This window comes from Ursus arctos, unplaced genomic scaffold, assembly GCF_023065955.2.
Source record: "Ursus arctos isolate Adak ecotype North America unplaced genomic scaffold, UrsArc2.0 scaffold_27, whole genome shotgun sequence".
In the NCBI taxonomy this organism is placed as follows: domain Eukaryota; kingdom Metazoa; phylum Chordata; class Mammalia; order Carnivora; family Ursidae; genus Ursus; species Ursus arctos.
This window is the reverse complement of record NW_026622952.1, coordinates 28,055,996-28,076,766: the sequence shown is the minus strand read 5'-3', so window position 1 is coordinate 28,076,766 and position 20,771 is coordinate 28,055,996. Positions and strand designations below refer to the sequence as shown.

General features: G+C 37.6%; 1 protein-coding gene across 1 annotated transcript in view; it reads left to right on the top strand.

The window, feature by feature from the left end:
• GPM6A (glycoprotein M6A) overlaps positions 1 to 12,301 on the top strand; it is a 330,169-nt gene extending 317,868 nt beyond the window's left edge. Inside the window, exons 5-7 of the mRNA XM_026508543.4 lie at positions 4,952 to 5,028; positions 5,573 to 5,638; positions 10,167 to 12,301. Coding sequence (XP_026364328.1) covers positions 4,952 to 5,028; positions 5,573 to 5,638; positions 10,167 to 10,319 — 296 coding nt within the window. The 3' untranslated portion in view covers positions 10,320 to 12,301. The remainder of the gene's footprint in view (positions 1 to 4,951; positions 5,029 to 5,572; positions 5,639 to 10,166) is intronic.
• Positions 12,302 to 20,771: the final 8,470 nt, after the last annotated feature.

The window sequence follows — 20,771 nt, the reverse complement described above, 5'->3', positions numbered from 1 at the left end:
GGTCATGAGAGAACAGCTGTTTGCAAAACATAACTCTGACTTCAGTTCCTCCCTTTCAATGTCTTCCTCCTGTTCTGCTGATCTGAAAAGTGGAAATTGAAAGAGATGTGTCTCAGACAGGGTTGCTAGCTAAAATACGAGCCACCTAGTGAAGTTTCAATTTCAGATAAACAAGCAATTTTTGTAGTACAGTGTGTCCAGATACTGTATGGGACACACTTATAATAGGTGTAAACCATGACTAGAATTAAAGCTGCCCTTTGAATCTTAGCACTGTTTACAACAAAGTTATCAAGATTTATTCTAATTTAACTTTTCTCCGTGATGTGGAAGAGACACCATGCAACCTTTTACATCAGATATTAAGTCTTTCTGTTTGCCCTTTGGTGGAATCTACTGCCTGGATGGTATTTATTTGCCTTCTGGATTATACGCCCTCAATAAGAATCGTGAATGTGCGTTCACGATCAAGTTATCAAGGGGCATCAGCGTAGAAAAGGACACTCCCCCCAAGCCTGGACTATGATCAGTACAGACATTTACTAATGTCATCAAAAAAGTGATTGAGTAGATAGGAACATGCTATAAAGCGATTTTTCTTATTTTGCTAAGTTGTCTCATTACATCTAGATGATATCTTTGCTCTTAGAGGATCAAGGTCTTTCAACCGCATCATGGGACTCTGGTCCTCTAACGGCTGGGACACCTGCTTAGTCCCTACTTGCATCTCCTTGTTCATTCCCTTGCATGTGATGAATGCATCCATGTCATACAGATCGAATGGCAAGCAGAAACATTATGCAGCTCCTACAGTTGGGGAACTTAAAGATGGTTTGTCCTATTAGGGTCTGCCATTTTTCAAAATGAGTCATGAAATAATTTGACGAGCAATTTTAATTTTTTAATGCTTTGGTAATTATTTCTGTTGTCCTTCAATTATAGGCACAGCAATTTAATGACATTGAATGAATGAGGGGTTTGTCTTAGTAAATTTGTTGCAGAAAATGTTAAAACTGACCCCCCCCATAATATCCTCTAGATCCAGAATTTAAAACTGTGTTTTGTTAAAACCCGGTTATTTGATGAAACTCCATAGGGAGAGAGTGGTCCAGAGTAGGTGGGGCTCCTTTAGTCTTAAAACCAACCCTCCCTTTCGTCCAGCTCATCCGCCCATTGGGGCAGAAGCAGCTTGCTTTTATCTCATTTCCATAAGGCCCTTCTCAGTAAAATTTCACTTCAACAAGTATTTATTGAGCTTCTGTTAAGTGTCAACACTGCTCAATTTTGAAAGACAAAATCTCCATGTCAAAAAATAAAATAAATCAAAATTTGACAAACACTTAGATCATAGACCTCAGAAGAAATGCACAGGGAGATGCCATTTGACTCACTTTGAAGATGGACGAAAGGGGCCAGGAGCCAAGCAATGTGGATAGCCTAGAGAAGCTAGAAAAGGATACTTCTGGTATTCTATCATCTTTAAGACTAGTAATGTAAATGGTAAGTTATTTGAAAATTCAGCATTTATATTTCCTAGCAGGGAGTTAGTTTCCCACCACCCTGTAAGGGATCATAGTACCATTATACCTACTCCTTCTGCTTACCTCCACCTCTAGCTTGCAATTTCCTCTGTAAGAAATTTATGCCCTGAGCCCTGGTGCTTCGACTGCCCGAAACCTCCAAGAGGCTTTTATTGCCCTAACAATGAAAGTAATAGGAACTGTGCACACGATGCAAGTTTTTCCTAGTTCAGACACAACCAATTCTTAGAAAGCCAGAAATATATTACTTCGGTTTAACTAGTTTAAATGACATTTAAAAAAAAAAAACTGTAGAGAAAGCTCGTGGCTGCAGCTCTGATGAATCAAATTCTTACTGTTTGCTCTCCTTTCAGTGTGTTCTTGCTGCTTCTCTTATACAATCCTGACTTGTTACCTGTTTTTAAGAAAGTGGAAAGGTCACTGCGTATATTTTAGTTAAGGGCTCTTCTATATCGAGTGGAATTAATATGTATGAATGTACTCAATATTTAGAAAAACTAGTGAATCTGACTAGTTTGCTTCATTGCAGTGAGGCCAGTTTGGCCATTCATTGACAGAGACACACGAATCCAAATAATCAAGTTTTCAGATTTGCACGGCAGCACATCTTAGATACCCCTGATGCTCATTTTCATAGCTTCACATTAAACAGGTGTGGATTGACAAACTATAATTAACTTGCAATGTGTATAGGTGTGGTTTATGGTATTTATATCATAAAAACTGGATGATATATTATATACATATGTATTTAACATCAGGAGTACTGGAGACCGAATGGAAGGGTTCGGTTATAATATTTTAAAGGTGATGGAGGAAGCCTTCACCAAATAGCCGTTATGGGAAAGATAGGAGGGTCACAGGAATATTCATGGTGGAGGGAAGATCCAGGCAAAGTTACCAAGGCAGCTCCATGCCTAGCATCTTCAGCAAACAGCAGAGAGGCCAGTGTGGCCGAAGTAGAACGAGAAAGCAGGAAGAACGGATCCGGATGGAGTCTGGGAGTCATGGAATGCCATGCTGACTGCACGGCAGGACGTCATCCATTTAGAGACTTTTATTCTGAAGGGAGTAGAGGCTATTTGCAGGTTTGGGCAGAAAAGAAGCAATATCCCCCTTACCTTGTGGATGAACCGCTCTGGCTGCCATATGGAGAACTGACTGTCCCAAGAGGAGAAGCAGGGAAGCCGGTTGGCACTCTTGTCGTAGCCCTGAGGTGGCTGAGTGGTGGCTCAGGTGGGGTAGTAGTGAGAGAAATGGGGAGAAGTGGTCTGGTGCTGATTGTACTTTGAAGATAGGGGCTGCAGAATGTCTTGACAGGTGGACATGGGGGGTTGAGAGAAAAAGAGGACCCAAGGAGGAATGCAGTTGTGGCCGGGACCACGGGGAAGACTGACTGGCTGTCACATGAGCCGGGGAGCCTACAAGAAGAGCTTGTGTGGGAGGGAGGCAGGCAAGGGAGATCAGAGTTGGCTTTTGAAGATGTTGGTTTTTAGAGACTTATTAGGAATCTAAACAGAGTTGTCAAAGGTAAGAAATTGGGTATATGAGTCTTGATTTCAGGAGAGAGGCCACAGGGCTGGCTGAATGGGTTTGAGGAGCTGTTGATAATTTCTAGCAAGCTCTGAGACTCAGTGAGATCGAAAGGGGACAAAGATGGCAGAGGTGTGCGCGCTGGGAGCTCCCAGGAACGAGGTCCTAGAGAGAGGGGACCTGGGAGAATCAAAAGATAAAAACAGGAGTCCGTAGATTTGGGGACATAATGAAGAAGCACATGAAGGAGCGGGAGTCAGCAGCTGCCTCCAGCACTGCCAACTGGCCAGGAAAAGAACGGAGAACTCATCTTTGGTTTTATTTATGTGGAGGTCATGGCTGGTTTCCATGGGGTTGAGGCAAAATCTGACTGGAAAAGGTGGAAAAGGTTTAAGCAGAAAGGAAAAGAAGGGAATGGCTAACTGTTGAACATAGTCAATGCTTCTGAGGAATTTTGCTGCAAAGGTGAAAAAAGACACAGGTAAGGAAATGTGTGTGGAGCCTGGGTATTCCACACGAATGACGTCTGTAGTGACTCAGCATGGAGAAGCATGGCATTTACCAGGAAGCTTTCTCAATAATGATGGTTTATGAGACACATCTTAGGGGCTTCTTATTTCGCCTCTCCCCTCCTAGCGCCATCTTGGCAGAAAGGAAAGGTCACAGAGAAACATGTCTGCATTCGATGGACTGCAAGTCGATTACTTTTTAAAACGAAAATAATTGCACAAACTATTGTCAAGGCAGAATGGCAGCAGCTCCATAGAGCGAGAGCTGACGGTGTACCTCAAAGCCAGAATATGTGAATAGATACACATATTAACATTAAATAAAGAGAAGGCAGTGCTAAAAGCTTAGATACTAGTTCACCCAGAACTCGTGGGGGGGGGGGGTTCCCTTTATGTATATATGTTTAATTCTTCAGTAGTTCTCAAAACAAAATTCAAGACCCATTTAAGGCTAACCTTGATCACTTTTCTGTAAAATAAGATCCATGGCACTGTAGCATGTATGTGCTTGTTAGAAGATGCAATACTCCCTAGGGTGCCTGGGTGGTTCCGTTGTTAAGAGTCTGCCTTTGGCTCAGGGCATGGCTCCAGGGTCCTGGGATCGAGCCCCACATCAGGCTCCTCCACTGGGAGCCTGCTTCTTCCTCTCCCACTCCCCCTGCTTGTGTTCCCTCTCTCGCTGGCTGTCTCTCTCTCTGTCAAATAAATAAACAAGATCTTTAAAAAAAAAAAAAAAAAAAGATGCAGTACTCCCGGCAAACACTCACAGTTTCTGATTTCAAAGTCTGCGGTGGAGTCCAGAAATACATATTTTTGAGCATTCCCCAGGTGATTCTGATGCAGTTAGTCTGTAAGCCAACTGGAGCAAGGGGGAATATGAGCAAAATTACAGGGTTTTTAAATTTTTTTTCATACAAATAACAGTGTTTTCAGTATTAGCAGAGAATAATTACTCCTTTGGGCAATATGCTTTTATAGACTAACAGAAGCTTTGTACCAGCAGAATAAATTTAGACCCACACTTCAGCACAGTCTGGAATATAGTTATCAAAATAATTGTGATGCCTGCACCATTGCATTAATGGACCAAACCAATCAACTGGCTACAGTTGAATCTGGAGATTCTGGGAGCTGGGTCCAATTGAATTCAGATTGAAAATGTAAATTGTTTGAGGGCTAAATAGTTTTGATCTTCCATTCATAATTCTGGTCATAATTATTATCTAGCAATAAAAGCTGATGGAGAAGGTTTCCATTATACTATAGCATAAAATGGAAGTTCCTTAGTTTTTATCAGCATAAGATTCCTTTTCTCTCTCTGGGCTCTTGAAAACATTTATAAACTAAGCTATAATTTTCTACATGTAGGGATTGTGACAATTGGAGAGGAAAAGAAGATTTGCACCGTCTCTGAGAATTTCCTGAGGATGTGTGAGTCCACTGAGGTAAACGTTTTTAAAGCTGTTTATGCTGTCCGAATTTTATCTTCATTTTGGTAGTTGAAAAATATATAATTAAATCTAAACTGACTTTTCCCCTTTTGGTCTCAGAGCTAATTTTACTCACAGGGATGTTATGCAGGGGGACTGGAGAATAAACATGAATGAGATGCTCTATTTCAATAAAAATGATTACAAATATACATTTTTCTAGAAACTATCATTTTCAAGAATGTTGAACATTTTTAATGTTATGTTTGAAAAGATAATGTAGCCTTATATACTTATAATATTACTGAAAACCATCTTTATTCATGACGATCTCATCTTTGTAATAAAAGTATACTAAAATGAGGCACTTGCAGAGACCTAAATAATTTGCAGGAGAAAAGATGCCATAATAATATTTTTGGATTGAGTGCGAGATGTATCCTAAGTGCACTTTTGTTAAAGATGTACAAAGTTCTTATTCGAAGGCAGCAGTAGTCCTGATCACTCTTCTGCTTGTAACTCTGACGCGTGTTTTGATTCTCTGTGGTTTCCTTTGCAGCTGAACATGACCTTCCATTTGTTCATTGTGGCACTTGCTGGGGCTGGGGCGGCAGTTATTGCTATGGTAAGACCTCAAGCTCTGAGGCTTGGTTTTTCGATTTGAAGGACAAAGCGATTTCCTTGTTGAGATGATCATTTATCTCCAATCCTGAAGTCCATATGAATCCTATTTATTTTAATATCAGTAGAAAAAAGGCGGGCAGGGGGAACAAAGAGGAGTGGGCAAATAAATAAGTGAAAAAAAAGGCTTAACCTGAAAAGGTATCATCGTTACAATAGAGATAACATTCAGTAAGCAGTTTAAGGATTAGAACAGTTATATCAGTAACATTAACAGAAATACGTAAATTCATTCGTGTTTCAGATATTAGATCACTATTAAGGTAAAGAAATCGTCTCTGGATCATAGAGGTCTGTATCAGTGTGATAGTCTAGGTAATCTAATCAGTTCTTTAACTGACATCATCCTTTTCTCCTCCTTATTTAAGGACATAAAAAAGCCATAGTGAGACACTTATGGAAAAAGGATTAATTTATTCTTCTTAACACAGACATCAATAGTTTCCTGTCATTTCTTTGATATCTAATTTTGTTAAGAACAAGTTTTTCAAGTCAGGCTTTTTACTGAGTCTTGAGGGCCTGCAATGTTCCAGATTCCGTCTCTTCCTCGGTAACTCACTGTGAAGTGCGGTTTGCTCACTGGACTACCAAAGACCGACCTTGGACAAATACTTGGAGCATCCGTAATAGTTTTCGCAGCCAAGGTCTTCCAGTCCTTAGTTTTGCATCCTAGTATACAAAGTAATAATACAAAAGTGAAGTAGTACAGAGTTCTTCCCAGTAACCTCACAAATATTCTAGCCAATTCAATATGCAAAAATGATGAATTAATTCAGGTTTATTTAATTCCTTTCCTTCAAGTGCCAATACAATGTCCAATGTGTTGGTGAAAGGAACACTTTTGAAAAAATAAGTGTGTTTTCTCTCTTGTCAAAGAGTAAAACTAGGGGGCGCCTGGGTGGCACAGTGGTTAAGTGTCTGCCTTCAGCTCAGGGCATGATCCTGGGGTTGTGGGATCAAGCCCCACATCAGGCTCCTCCGCTATGAGCCTGCTTCTTCCTCTCCCACTCCCCCTGCTTGTGTTCCCTCTCTTGCTGGCTGTCTCTGTCAAATAAATAAATAAAATCTTAAAAAAAAAAAAAAAGAGTAAAACTAGGAGAGTACCTGGGTGGCTCAGTCTGTTAAGCATCCAACTCTTGATTTCCTCTTGGGTCATGATCTCAGGGGGTGGGATCCAGCCCCACGTAGGGCTGGCTACATGCTCAATGGGGAGCTGCTTGAGACTTCTCTCCTCTCCCTCTCCCCTACCCCTGCTCTCAAAATAAATAAATAAATAAAATCTTAAAAAAAAAAAAAAGAATGAAACTAGGAATAATCAGTGATAAGTTACTAATGAGCCATTTCAGACCAGTTATTTTTTAGTGACTTAAAAATTTACATATCAAGATTTGATTGTTTCACTAAAATTGATTTTAAAATAACAGAGGGGCGCCTGGGTGGCGCAGTCGTTAAAGCGTCTGCCTTCGGCTCAGGGCGTGATCCCGGCGTTCCGGGATCGAGTCCCACATCAGGCTCCTCTGCTGGGAGCCTGCTTCTTCCTCTCTCACTCGCCTGCTGTGTTCCCTCTCTCTCTGGCTGTCTCTCTGTCACATAAATAAATAAAATCTTAAAAAAAATAAATAAATAAATAAATAAATAAATAAATAAATAAATAAATAAAATAAAATAACAGAAATGACTATGTCAGTGCTAAAGTAAGTTTTCAGATATTTTGCTGATTTAGTATCATGCTAATTCCTCAACATTTCAGATTGAGGGTATAAACTCCTATATACATAGGCATTTTATTTCAGAATATGAGGTGCTTAATAAGATCATGCTGGCTAATTAATCTGAGGGGTCACAATAAGACAATAAGCAAAGGCATTATATTGTCAGCCTAAAATCTGTGCTAAAATATGCCCCGGAGAAGCATTACATGTTCTGGGCAGTGATGTTCCAAGCTCTCATGATCCCAAGCAGCACCCAGCCTGGCTGTGAGATAAGAGGAAACATTTGTCCATACACACTTTCCTGTGCGATGGATAATTAGGGACTTGTGTTTGTTCAAGCAATATGCACTCATGTATAAGAGGTCTATCAAAGCACTTTTTGTGAAGAGGTGTGTAATAAAGCATACGTTCGCATTTGCTACATATGTGTGTAAAACTCTGTGTAAAAATGTCTGCCTTTAGGCATACATTAGTGAAAAGTACCTGCGTAAATGAATAATGTATTTAAATGTGCCTAAAAATGCTTACTCTGAAATGATTCTATTATCAAAAAGATCTTAATAGAAATTCAGATGCTATGTATTTCTTAAGGAATCTATGCTTTGCATAAACTCAGATACTAAGTTATAAATAAATTTTATTTCAAAGTACAAGAGATTAGAATATTACCTTTTGGATATCTAAATATACACACAGCATAAATTCCTTAAGAAATAAATAACATCTAACTACTGATTGACATCGGTATTTCCGATTCGTTAGCTCTGATAATAGTTAAGTTTTTAGGAGACAGGGATAATATAACAATAATTACTGCTTCTGTTCCTGGTACTAATATTAGTACCAATAGTACTGTTATTTGCTAATATTTCTTTAACCCTTGCTTTGTTGAAAGCACCGCCAAATGCTTAAGGACCAAAATACAGTCAATAGTCATAATGTAGACACTGTCGTTAACCTCATCACCAACTCCTTCAACATTCAAAGTAGACTACCATCATTATTTCCATATTAGGGATGAGAAAATTGAGATAAATCCTTCTCTACCAAAATATTTAAAACATCATCTGTAATTTAAGGCAAAAATGGTAAGAATTTGTACTAGGACTAATGTGATCTACTCCATATGATTTTTCAGAGGTGTTAGGAAGTTCTGTAGATGCTGACAAAAGGGGTCCACTTGGCATTGCGCCAGGTTCCAGGGACCGCTGTCCACCTGACACTAATGAGCCTGGCAGCTGGTGTCCCCCTAAGGCCAGAGGAAATGTCTGAAGATCTGGAAAGTGCCCGTTTCTGACTAGAATGATGCTGAAGCTCTTTTCAGTATCTCACTCAGACATATTTAATAATAAGTTAGGGGTTATATTTTCTCAGACTTTAAAAGGAAGGTTTTTGTACATCTAAAAATATATTCATTCATGCAAAACGTATTTTGAGTACCCACTACTTGCTAAACACTCTCCACAGCACTTGATCTCTTCCGAGCAACTCGGCAAGGTGCCATGTAAATCTGGTCATGCGTATAACCTCTGCTCAGTCCCTATGTATGTAGTGATGAAGCCTTCACTATGACAATGACAGAGGACAAGAATATAACTCAGCTCTCAGCTCTTGCTTGCATGTGGCTTACAATTTCCACTACACAAAATGCAGAATTTCAGAGGAAACAGAACATTCTGAAAATTCTTATTGGTATGCATCTTTTCCCATACTGCCGTGTCAAAATTGTCATTTTTTTTCCTACTGCCTGTTGAGTACCTTAACGTATCACAACAGTCTCCATTTAGAATTGACTATGTGTTCTTGACGTCTGTCTGTCCTTTTCTAAAACCAACCTACCTCCTGTCTTTCAAGGTACTCTTGGCTAATCAAAATGTTAGTGTTCTATTTTACTAAATTATGGATAAAAATATTACCCACTGTTTAAAACTCAGATCAAGTAAATAATTAACAACTTAGTCTCTATTTCACATTCACCCATCAAAAGTCATCATTTGGAAAACTGCTTTATCTCTCTCTATGGACCAGGAGTGAGGGAATGAGAGAAAAAGAAACAAGTGATCTCATAGCCGAGTGCATTCAAGTCCAATCAGGAACTTCATTACTTAAGTAACTATGTTACTCAAGACAGATCAGAAACTTCCTCTGTGAACATGACACCCTTCTAGCTATTGTGAATGTATGCAAACATACAAAATCCAGATGACACAATACTTGCCGTCTTATAGTTTACAATCCAAAGGAAACGGCAAAATTATGGAAAATTAACTTGACAGTTAAATCCACAGATTTATGTTGGGGTTTCCATGATCCCTCTTTCTGTTGTGGAGCAGGCAATAATATATACTCCCATTAATTCAGAGTTGTCTAGACTCAAACAGTGTAAGAGACCATTTTCTGTTACGGATGGGGAAACATAGATGAAATGTATAGCCTTTTGGTTTGGGTACGTGAGGGCAAAACGGACAGAAAACATCACATGAGGATTAAGAATCAATCTTGGCTGCTCCAGACTCGAAAAAGAAGGAGAGAAAGAGATTCTGAAAGAAAGGGAGCTGAGAAGATGCCATCATAGTCGGAGACGTGAGAAGGAATAACATATTTATGTTGTTCCTATTACAATCACAGAGATTTGGGGTCCCTCTTGCTAGTGCACATATCCTACATAAGCATACAATTTGAATATTTCTTTCCTGATAGCAGGGTGTAATGGAGACACTGAACAGGCTTCCAGTATAAATTATCTCTGTCTTTGATTAGGTTCACTACCTTATGGTTCTGTCTGCCAACTGGGCTTATGTGAAAGATGCCTGCCGAATGCAGAAATACGAGGACATCAAGTCGAAGGAGGAGCAAGAGCTTCATGACATCCACTCTACTCGCTCCAAAGAGCGGCTCAACGCGTACACATAAACAAACCCTTCCTGTCCTTCCCGCCTTTCCGATGCATTGGTGTTTAACTAAGGGCCATCCAACCATCCAACCTTTTGCAAACAAAAATGGAAGTGCTTCTCATCAGTGATATGTAGGGTGACTTATGAATCACCTGAACACAATTCCTTGCTGTTTAGCACTTAATTTCCTAATTTGTTAAATTGGTGTGATCAGATCTCTTCTACAAGCTCCTATCCAGCCTCTTCCTTTTTTTAAATTTCTCAAACTCATTTAATAATTCTGTAAGATTGAAGATATTGACATTGTCAAATGCAGAGAATTATTTGATTTTTAATCACTTCCCATGTGTTAATACATAACACCTTTTGCATTATTTCTTATGTTTTGAAAAGAAAAATAGCTTTTTATACTTTTTAGTTTTGATTTCGGTAACTAGTTTAACTACAGGTAACCTTCAAAGGGACCATTGTACATTATGAACAATAGACAGAGATGGTATCGTGATAATTCTTCTTGAAATCTGGAAATCCCGTCTGGAGATCAGTGGCCACGTTAACGACAGGCCCTGGTTCATGTTCTCATTAATCTAAGGTGCAATTTCTAAATTTGTAAGAGTAGGTTTGAAAAAAAAAAAAGTGCTTCTTATCTTTGTTAACATTGTATTTTTTTCTTGATGTACTTAAAAGGTATTTCTCTCCGATTACTCATGTTTATGTTGTGAGCACGTAGAAACAGTGATGCTATTGCATGGCTAGTTGCCTTTTTAAGATTGTGACACCAGACTTACCTTTTAAAGCTTAGTATAGAGACAATTTTAATGGAAATAACTACTGTGAACTATTGGAGAATGATCTCTTTGTGATTTAAGCAGTGGCTGGATTGGAACTTTTAATATGCTAATGTGGAACATTAATTACCTTTATGAAGGTGGTATATGAAAAAAATAAGCACAGTAACCCCTCCGAAGTTGTTTTACCTACTTTAAAACGTTTTAACGGATTGCACCTCTGTAAACTATCCCTCCAATGTGTGTGATATATTTGAAAAGGCTTCTATTAATATAATAGCTTTGCTTGCAGCCTTCCAATCCATGTTGGTTTACCTGTAGTGTTTTTTAAACTGTGGTCAGAGGCCACTCTAGAATGTATCCCTTCCAAGCGTAGTGATATATCTGTGTTTTTCTTTGAAGTAAGTCATTTTAACCAAATGTTCATTCATAATCATTTATAAGAAGTACCTATATCAAAGGAATAAAAAAAAAAAAGCAATCAGTATTACTGGACCAAAATTGGTGTTTGTTTTAACCTTGACTCTTCTTTTGATTATTTCTAACGCTACAAGAATGCTGTAAAGTGTCTTTTAAAATGATGTAGCCTGACAAGACATTTTTGTCAGTGTATAAAAATTAGGTAGTATTGTGCACTGATTTGACCATTGTGAAATCTTTTCTCAGTGTAAGTGCATTTCTAATAAAATTTATGAGTGAAACAATCTTTGTACAACGACTAGTCATGCATCATCCGTAATTTTACAAGTTCTTGTAGTAGGTAGCGGGGTATTACTAGGGTTATCTGTGGCATGATTATGCATTCTGTAGTATTATTTAATCAATTTGGGGTTTTGCTTCTTTTTTTTTTTTTTTACACGTAGATTATCTTACTGGTTCAACATTTTTCTGATATATGCAGTATTACAGATATTCAGCAAAAGTATTAATGGGCTTCTTTAAATTCTATATTATAGTGTTTCAGTTCTGTGTCTTAACAGTTTGTGATGATTTTTAAAACTGTCTTTTAAACTTATGTAATGATGTTGATGCTTTTGGCTTTTTTTTTCCTGGTATTAGAGTTTGTATTTTCACAAAGAGTGCTTTGTAGCAGGCATTACAATTAATCTGTTTTGTACATAAATGTGCCAACAGCTTGATGGTGGCGTTTTTGAAATGTAGAACAAAGTGCTTGCAAAATGTAATAAATACACTTGTGTACTTTGTGTACTTATTCTTAGTTTCTGCAGTGTTTTTTTTTGTTTGTTTTTTTTTTTTTTTGGTTTTGTTTTGTTTATTCCTCTTTCCTATGTGTGTGCACTCTTTCCAGATGCAATAGATGCTGTCTTTTTAGGATGCTTATTACCTCAGTTGAGCTGAACTCACACTGTACTGAGAATTCTGCACGGGACATGCAGCACAGGCAGGCCAGGGAGCTGGGAGGAGGGCGAAGGTGTGAAGATTTCGGAGGTCATTTAATTTAGCAAAATGATAACAATTCCCAACTTATGCTATTCCCTTGCCTAACTTCTATTGTTTTGTGTTTTCTTTAGAGCTTCCTAAACTAGTAGAGAAACAAAAAAGACTAATTCAATTCAGAAAGAAAAATGATTTCTTGGTTCGCTTCGAAATTTCAAGGTGAGAACAATTACATGAAAAATATATATATTTTCCAGACTGTCTGTTTGGGTTGTAATTTTTTCTGGCCAAACTAGAAGTGATGACAATTTAAAAATAATAACACAGTGATCAATAAAAATCTTAGCTTTTACCAGGCCTAACTAACTGTATTAGTCTTCAGTTATTTATGTATTATTATAAGTAATTATTATAAGTGCCAGGCACTTAGGTTATAAGTATCTACAGTAATTACAAGCAGATCTGGACAAAATATCTTACATTTTAAGAAGTCATGTTTAAGATAATAAGAAAATAATCCCAGTATTAAATAATAATTTAATTATTATTAAACTTAATAATTATTACTAAATGATAATTTTATTCTTTCCAGGGTTTATGAAATTCTTAGCATAGCAACAAGAAAATAAAGAGTTATATGTTAAAGATCATCAATGTGAACAAAAATTTCACAAGAGAATGCTTTTCAAAGAAACTGATCATTGTAGGATAATTATATTTTTTGAAAACTTAAAAGTCCATTTCTGTTTGTAAAAACACACATTTATCTTTAAAGCAAGTAATTTCCCTTTGGGAATTTTTTTATCTCCTGGCTTTATTGAGATATAATTGACATATAAGCCTTTTGGGAATTGTAAAGCTAATGTGAAGACTAAGGAAAGTACTCACTTTGAGAAGAAATTGTGTGTCGGCCAGCTTTGGCGTGGGTGTAATCAGTTTACTTCCTCATATTAAAATTCAGAAATAGCAGATTCTGATTTATTCACTCAAAGATCAAGTAAACCTGACTTTTGTTTTATTTTTGCCTTTTAGGCAAAAGAGAAAGCTATCGTTTTAAAGTATATTTCACTTAAGTCACTCCATAGTTTACATATGCTGAGATGATGGGACTTGAATTAAGCTGTCATACCTTGAGAAACAGTGTCCTGCAAGGTTTTCAGGTAGCGGATCATCTGAAATCCCTGGAGGCAAGTGTATAAAACACCGCTAGCGAGCTCGCGTGTGAACCTCTTCCTACTGGCTTAAATAAGCTGGGGACCTTGAGTTTCTGCTCACAAAAGTAATTTTACCTTTTTGATCATTTAGATTCTTTGGCCCTTTTCCACAAAAATCCAACATGGTTGCAAATTGAAAAGAACGTAGAAAATGCAATAAGTTGAAGTGTTAAGTTCATTGTTAAATGAATTACTGAAATAAATAAAATCTTAAATGAAGTAATATCAAAATGAAATAAAATTTACCTAATCAACTGTATTTCTAACCTGTGGAACCCCCTATAGAAGGAAACACCAAACAAAATAAAACAAATAAATGTTGGGGGAATACAAAATAGGAAAGAGAGGAGATCCAAGTAATCCTGCTATTATACTTGGAATAAGAGGGAGAAAGAAAAGAATAGGGTTATTGGAAGATATAAATTGCAGAGGGGGGAGATTTTTAGAAAGAAAAGTAAAAAATATGAAAACCGAAGCTGACACCAAGAAGAAACAGCCTACAAAAATTTTTTTTTTATTTCTTTTAAGTGCAAAATACAGTAGAGACCACAGCTCTTCTTTTCTTCAGCATTGTCTGCCCCCCCCCCCCCACAACTCGATGTACTTGAGCAAACACCCTCACCCTCCAGGCCTTGCAGGATAGAACACACTTTCCTCCCCCAACAGCCCAGGATGGGGCGCTAGAGGAGCCCATCCCGCTAAGTTGCCCAACATCCCTGCTCTGATTAGTAAACAGGAATGATGTCTGGCTTTTTAAAAAGCGGTGTGATCTATTTGCTTCTTTATTGTTTCAACAATTATTTTTGTCTCTGGGGGGCCACCCTGATGGGAACGGTGGCATCCCACAACAGATCCAACTCTGTGAATCAGCCCCTCTGAACCGTTTCATGTAGATTGCAAGGGGCTGTGATCCAAGGAATGCCTTGAAGGAGGGAGCACAGGTACGTCTGTGTGTCACGTAGGATGCTGACTGTGTGTAGGTAAGCCCCAGATTTCTTTGATGGACTTTTTTGGCATGTCTAGAAAGTATCAATAGTCTTTTCTCAGAAGGATTTACACAAAGTATCACAAGGAAACATTCCCATTTCGACGTTCATTTGTTAGTGGATGCGGCAGAGAAGGGTCGCTTACGGGATCCGATAAAAATATACATGACCTACCTCCGTGCTTTTAATAAAGAAACATTTAGAATTGGCAAGTTCTTTGGGTTTTTAGATCTTTTTTACTTTTTATCACTGACATTGATTAATCTCTATGTGAAATATGTTAATCACTTGAAATCTTATGTATCATACATATAGTATAATATCGTCAATTAAACTGTGAAAGATACAAGGCAACCTAGCCCTTCGCTAGACAGAAGGAGAGGATTTGCAGAAACAAGAAATGGATTTTAAGGAATTATGACATCATTTAAAGGAAAGACTTAATAACCAGCAGATTACTTTAACACAGATTGAAAGCGCTGCCCCATTCCTAACCTCCCACTCACCTCTCCACCGAATGATAGTACACCACTATCACACAACACAACACAAAGCTCTCCAGCCTTGGAGATGAGCTATACTTGCTTTTCTCTCCGTAGACAGTGTTCACAATGATTACTATGGTCATCATCTTTCATAGTACTTTATTGATGAAAAGCATGGAATCAGGTCTTCAAGAGAAAAAGCAATGTCCTGCATGAGAACTGAACAATAACAAACCAGTAGTCTTCCTGAATTACGCCTTCCTGGTCTTAAAATAATTACCCTTTCCAAGCCCCTAGATCACACCTAGTAAGTAGCACACCTGGTAGATCAGAGACCATAATGTAACAAATGCAAATGATATAAAAGTCACATTGTAAACATATAGTTACAGTATTTATACAAGTTAACACAATCAATTTTAAGATTGTTTTTCTCCCTAACTTTTTAATTTCCACTACCTAATACATAAGATCATCAGGTACTTTCCACATTTCCAATAAATAGAAAAATCTATTGATTTATATAATAAGTATAAATTTAGTGCTTGAAGTAACAACAAAAAGTGTCTCTACTAAGCCAAGTGGAGACTTCAGATATTAATGTAACACCCTGATAAATCACATATAGGGTACGTATTTTCTCTCTGCCCAATATTGGTTCCCCCCACCCCACTCCATGCACTCAATTTCTAAAACTCATAATTTCCAATAACTGCACACCATGTATATCTTAACTTTTATTCATTCCATTTCCAACTTCTGTTTGCTGCTTTTCCTGCTCACTTGCCCCATTGGGACTATATATCCATTGATCTGGTTTTTACAGCCCTCATTCCCCTTATGTCATCGGCCTTCTCAGTAACTAGCTTATATTACATGGTCCATCATTACAATCACTCCCTTAGCAAGTCCTCATCACCTTGGACTCTGTATTTTCCTTAAACTCTCACAGCAAAATGCCAGCCCTGGTTTAATTCATCTATCTGTCCACTTTCAAACCTGTGTAACTAAACATGGCTGAAGAAAAACACAGCCTGACCAATCTCACTCACGTTTAATGAGCCCTTAGAGTTGTCAGGAAACTGACTCCATTTTTTCCTAGAACAAGGGTTGGCAACTTTTTCAGTAAAAGACCACATAGTGAATATTATAGGTTTTATCGACTATTCAGTCTTTGTTTTGTCGCGACTTCTTATCTCTGACATTGTTGTGCAAGAACAGCAATTGGAATATGTGAATAAATGGTCACAGCTGTGCTCCTATAAAGCTTTGTTACAAAAACAAATGGTTGCCCATAGTTGGCCCGAGGGCCATAGTTTCCTGACTCCTGCTCTAAGCATTCATTATTCTATATTCCCTAGATGGTTACCAAAACATGGCTTTCTCTTATCAGAGTTCTTTATCAAACACTTTCTTTCCAATTAGAGTTAGAAATTGTTTCCTACTTCAGAGGGAGAAGTGAGAAATACCCAGAAGAACATAGCCATAATTTCCCATCACTAGTAATCTGTCTGTACTAATATGTACAATCTCTGCTTTTTCTCTTTTTAATGTGGATGAATTCCTCGTTTCTCGGGCCAAACACACTTGATATATTCAAGATCCCATCCAATCTACCTACTTCAGGCATCACTCCAGCAAATTTTCCCTCTCTTCAACCTCTCCTGAATCTCCAATTTTTCACTCTCTAATGGCTCACTCCAATCATGAGGCAAGCAAACAACAATAACAACAAAAAACCAAAAACACCCTCTCTTGATTCCTCATCTGTCTACATCCTGCCTATTTCTCTGCTCTCTTTTATGGCTTATCTCTTTGAAAGAGATGTACAATCACCTCCAATGACTCCCCTATCATTTTCTCTTAACCCCCGTACAATGTGTCCCTTGCACTCAGCACTCCATGGAAATTAGTCTTGTCAGGGTAACACATGTCATCCAGATGGCTAAATCAATTCCAGTGCTCTGTTCTCAAGTATTCATTCACTTTCTATTGAATATTTATTGAGACTACACTACAGCCAGTTATCCCTCTAGTCACTGGGATGTAGCAGTGGATAAAATGTAAAAAAAAAAAAAATATATATATATATATATATATATATATATATATATATATATATATATATATATATCTTTGTCCTTTTGTGACTTATCCTCTGATGCAGGGAAACAGACACTAATAAAAATAAATCATTCAGATGTAAAGTATTCTTGAGATGAGAGATGCTATGGAGAATAGTAAATCACAAAACATACTTAGGGGATGTTGCAGGGTTGGGCTGGGGCAGAGAGTCTTCAGAAGTCTTATTAAAAAGATAACATTTGAGTTAAGATATGAAAGAGTTGAGAGAGTAAGTTGTGTAGCTGTCTGGGAAGGAACATTCCAGGCAAATGGAATAGTAGGGAAAAGATTGTTACTGGAAGTAACAATGGAACCAGTGCAGATGAACAGAGGGGAAATAATTAAGCCAGGAGATGAGGGAACACAGTGCTTCGGGCTTTGCAAGCCACTGGCCTCTTCTTACTGAACTTGGAAGTGCCATTTGACACAGTTGATCATTCCCTCCAACTTGATGTGCATTGTTCAAGTGGATTTCAGGAAGCTCATGCTCATGGTTTTCTACCAGCTCCCTGCCTCTGCCTTTCTTAATGCCCTTTGTCATTCTTTCTCAGCTACATAATCTTCTAACATTGTAATTCCTGTCCCCACGTCTCAGTAAACACCCTCTAATCTCATGACTGGAAATACCTTCTATAAACTGATGGCTTAAAATTTATCTTCTCAGTCCAGAATCTTCCTCTGAAATCCAGACACATTCATCCCAAGATTATCGACATGTTCCCTAGGCTATCTAACAGACGCCCCAAATTTAACAGGTGCCAAACTGCAGAGCTGATCTTGTCCCAAAAAGCTGTACCCTCTCTGCTTCAGGAAAAAAAGCCATACTTCAGCTTCCTTAGACCCAAATACTAGACTCCATTCTTGACTCGCTCTCTCTCACACTCCCTATTACTTATACCTTCCAAATGTACCCAGAAGAAGAGCTTTGTGACTTCCACTAATCAAGAGATCGTTGTTTTTCGCCCTGATTATTGGAAGACCTTACTGACTGGTACTCCTGCTTCCATCCTGTTCCTTCCCTTTCCAACCATCTCTGCTCAACTCAGCAGTCCAAATAATCCCCTTAAAAATTAAGGCAAATCAGGTTACAACCTTCCATCCGTGTCTTAAAAGCTCTGGGTGCCTTAGAAGACTGCCATCAATTCAAGGCTTCCCTGGGAGGGATTTCCTTCGTGCTTCCTCACTTCCACTGTTGTTGGCAGGATTCAATTCTCAGTGGGCTGTGCTCTGACACCTCACTTCCCCACAGGATGTTGAGGGAACTTCCAAGGTGTTGGAAGCACCCTGGGTCTTTGTTGGGATGGTGGTTATACGAGCGCACATGTTGTCAAAATGACTGAACCTGTAAACTTAAGTCTGTGAGCTTCATTTGATATTCATTGTGGATCATGATGATACCTCCATTAAAAATCAGATTAAACAAAATTAAAATCAAAAGAAAAAACATACAGAAACTTGAGAACAGCTTTCTGTGTTCATGTCTTGTTTCCGTCATTGCGATCTTGGAGAAGGTAGCAGTCTCTTTTTGTTTGTTTCCACATCTGTAAAACTGAAAATAGGATAAAAAGGGTACCTACTTCATCAAGTTTTGCAAAATAATCTGTATGAGGTCACTGATAGATGGTGAGATCATTACATCATTGTGTGTCTTCAATATCAAATTATGTCAACATGATCACTGGATTTGGGGGCTGAAAAGGACAGTATAGGTTATTTGTTAATTTCTCATTTATAAATAAGTAGACTCAGAGACATCGGGTGAATTGCTTAAGAACATACAGTAATTTATTTAACCACCTCATACTGTGTCTCAGGCTTTCTATTATGATTTAACTGAGTGGGGTATAGCCAAAGTGGGAAGCATCATACTTTGTTTCCGGGATTTCTGCAGGACTTTGGGCTGCGTGCATCCCAGTGAATATGAAGCCCTCGGTAAAAAAATTAAAGGCACACTATAACTAAGTATATTAAACTGATAACAGCTTGTTTCATATTATAACTATTTTCATTGACATCTGCCCAAATGACAATTTTAGCAATTTACCATTTTCCCAATTTGTTCACGAAAAAAGGGGAATCTATGTGTTTATAATTTATCTTATGCGAAAAAGCAAAACAGTTGGCCTTCTATCGCAGGCTTTTTTGTAAAACAAGTGTTTTAAAATTAGTCATATTTAAAATGCCAAAATTTTTACAAAAAATAGAATATCAGTATTTGAAGGAACGAATTCCTTCATTATGTGGTACTTTCAATAATAATATTCTGTGAAGGTGTTTGCAGATGATTACAACCAGTTGTGGCTGATTAATCTACAAGTGATTATATACCACAGGGTATATCTTTTTAACTGTTTATAAATAGTATTTCATATTTCAGGGCATGGGAAGAGTCTTGTGTCTTGGATCAAAACCTTTGTGTACTTAGTGGTCTCATAATTTCAGATTTTTCATAATAAATAGCTTAAATCTCAAAACAAACATTTCCAGCCATGAGTGAATTCAAATAGAAATATGAGTTAGCATGTAATCTGATGTGAATGTAACATAATTTTAAATGGGAGCTTATTTTTTTAACCTTTTTTATTCTTCATACTTTAAGATACCACTAAAGAACCAAGTCAGAACTCAAAGACACAGTGGGTGTGTGACTACCCTGTACTTTGAAATAAGCTCATGCTCTCTCCTGGTCATTTTATTACAATCGCTCAACCTCTATGATCAAATATATATACATACATATATGTATGTATTTATGTATTGTCATCATATTTAAAACTTTAATAACTTTCAGTTTAAAGGTCCTGAGATATTTTCCATCATTTTTTTGTAATTATCTTCCAGAATTTATATCCTAGAATCTGACACTAGTGTCTTTCAGTGACCTGCCTTAGGGTAACTTTGTAACTGATTGAGAATGCAACTTGAGGTAGCAAGTTGATATACTATTTTATTGTATTTCTATGTGTGTCTCATTATTTTCTATTAAAACTGTGCTTGAGAGAATGTTTACTGTGACCGGTGAAGTTTCTTTAGTGTACTTTATAACAGCTACTTGAAGAATGAAAACCAACCCGAATGATGTGTTTTTGTGGCAAGCTCACCATTTGGCATAAAATATTTTTCCTGAGCAACAGTAAATAAATTACCTAGGGAAGGGATTAGGTCTATAGTTCATAACAACAGAGCTATTTGGATGTATGTCTTATTTGGTAGAACTTTGCCTTGGCCAAGGGACAATATGTCATGAGGGAGTATTTGCCTACTAGCTTTCTGAAAGGATGTTGGCTTACCTATTTTGCTTTTAAATATGTTTACTCATTTACTTATTTAATAAGAAGTGTGGCCCATGAAAACTGTTCAGTTTGTGTACATCTTGATTTTTGTTTTATAACTTTAGAGAAACCTCTCTAATTGAAGAATTCAATGACAAATTTCAGCTTCAATTGTGTTAAAGAAAATCCCTATGAAGAGGAAAG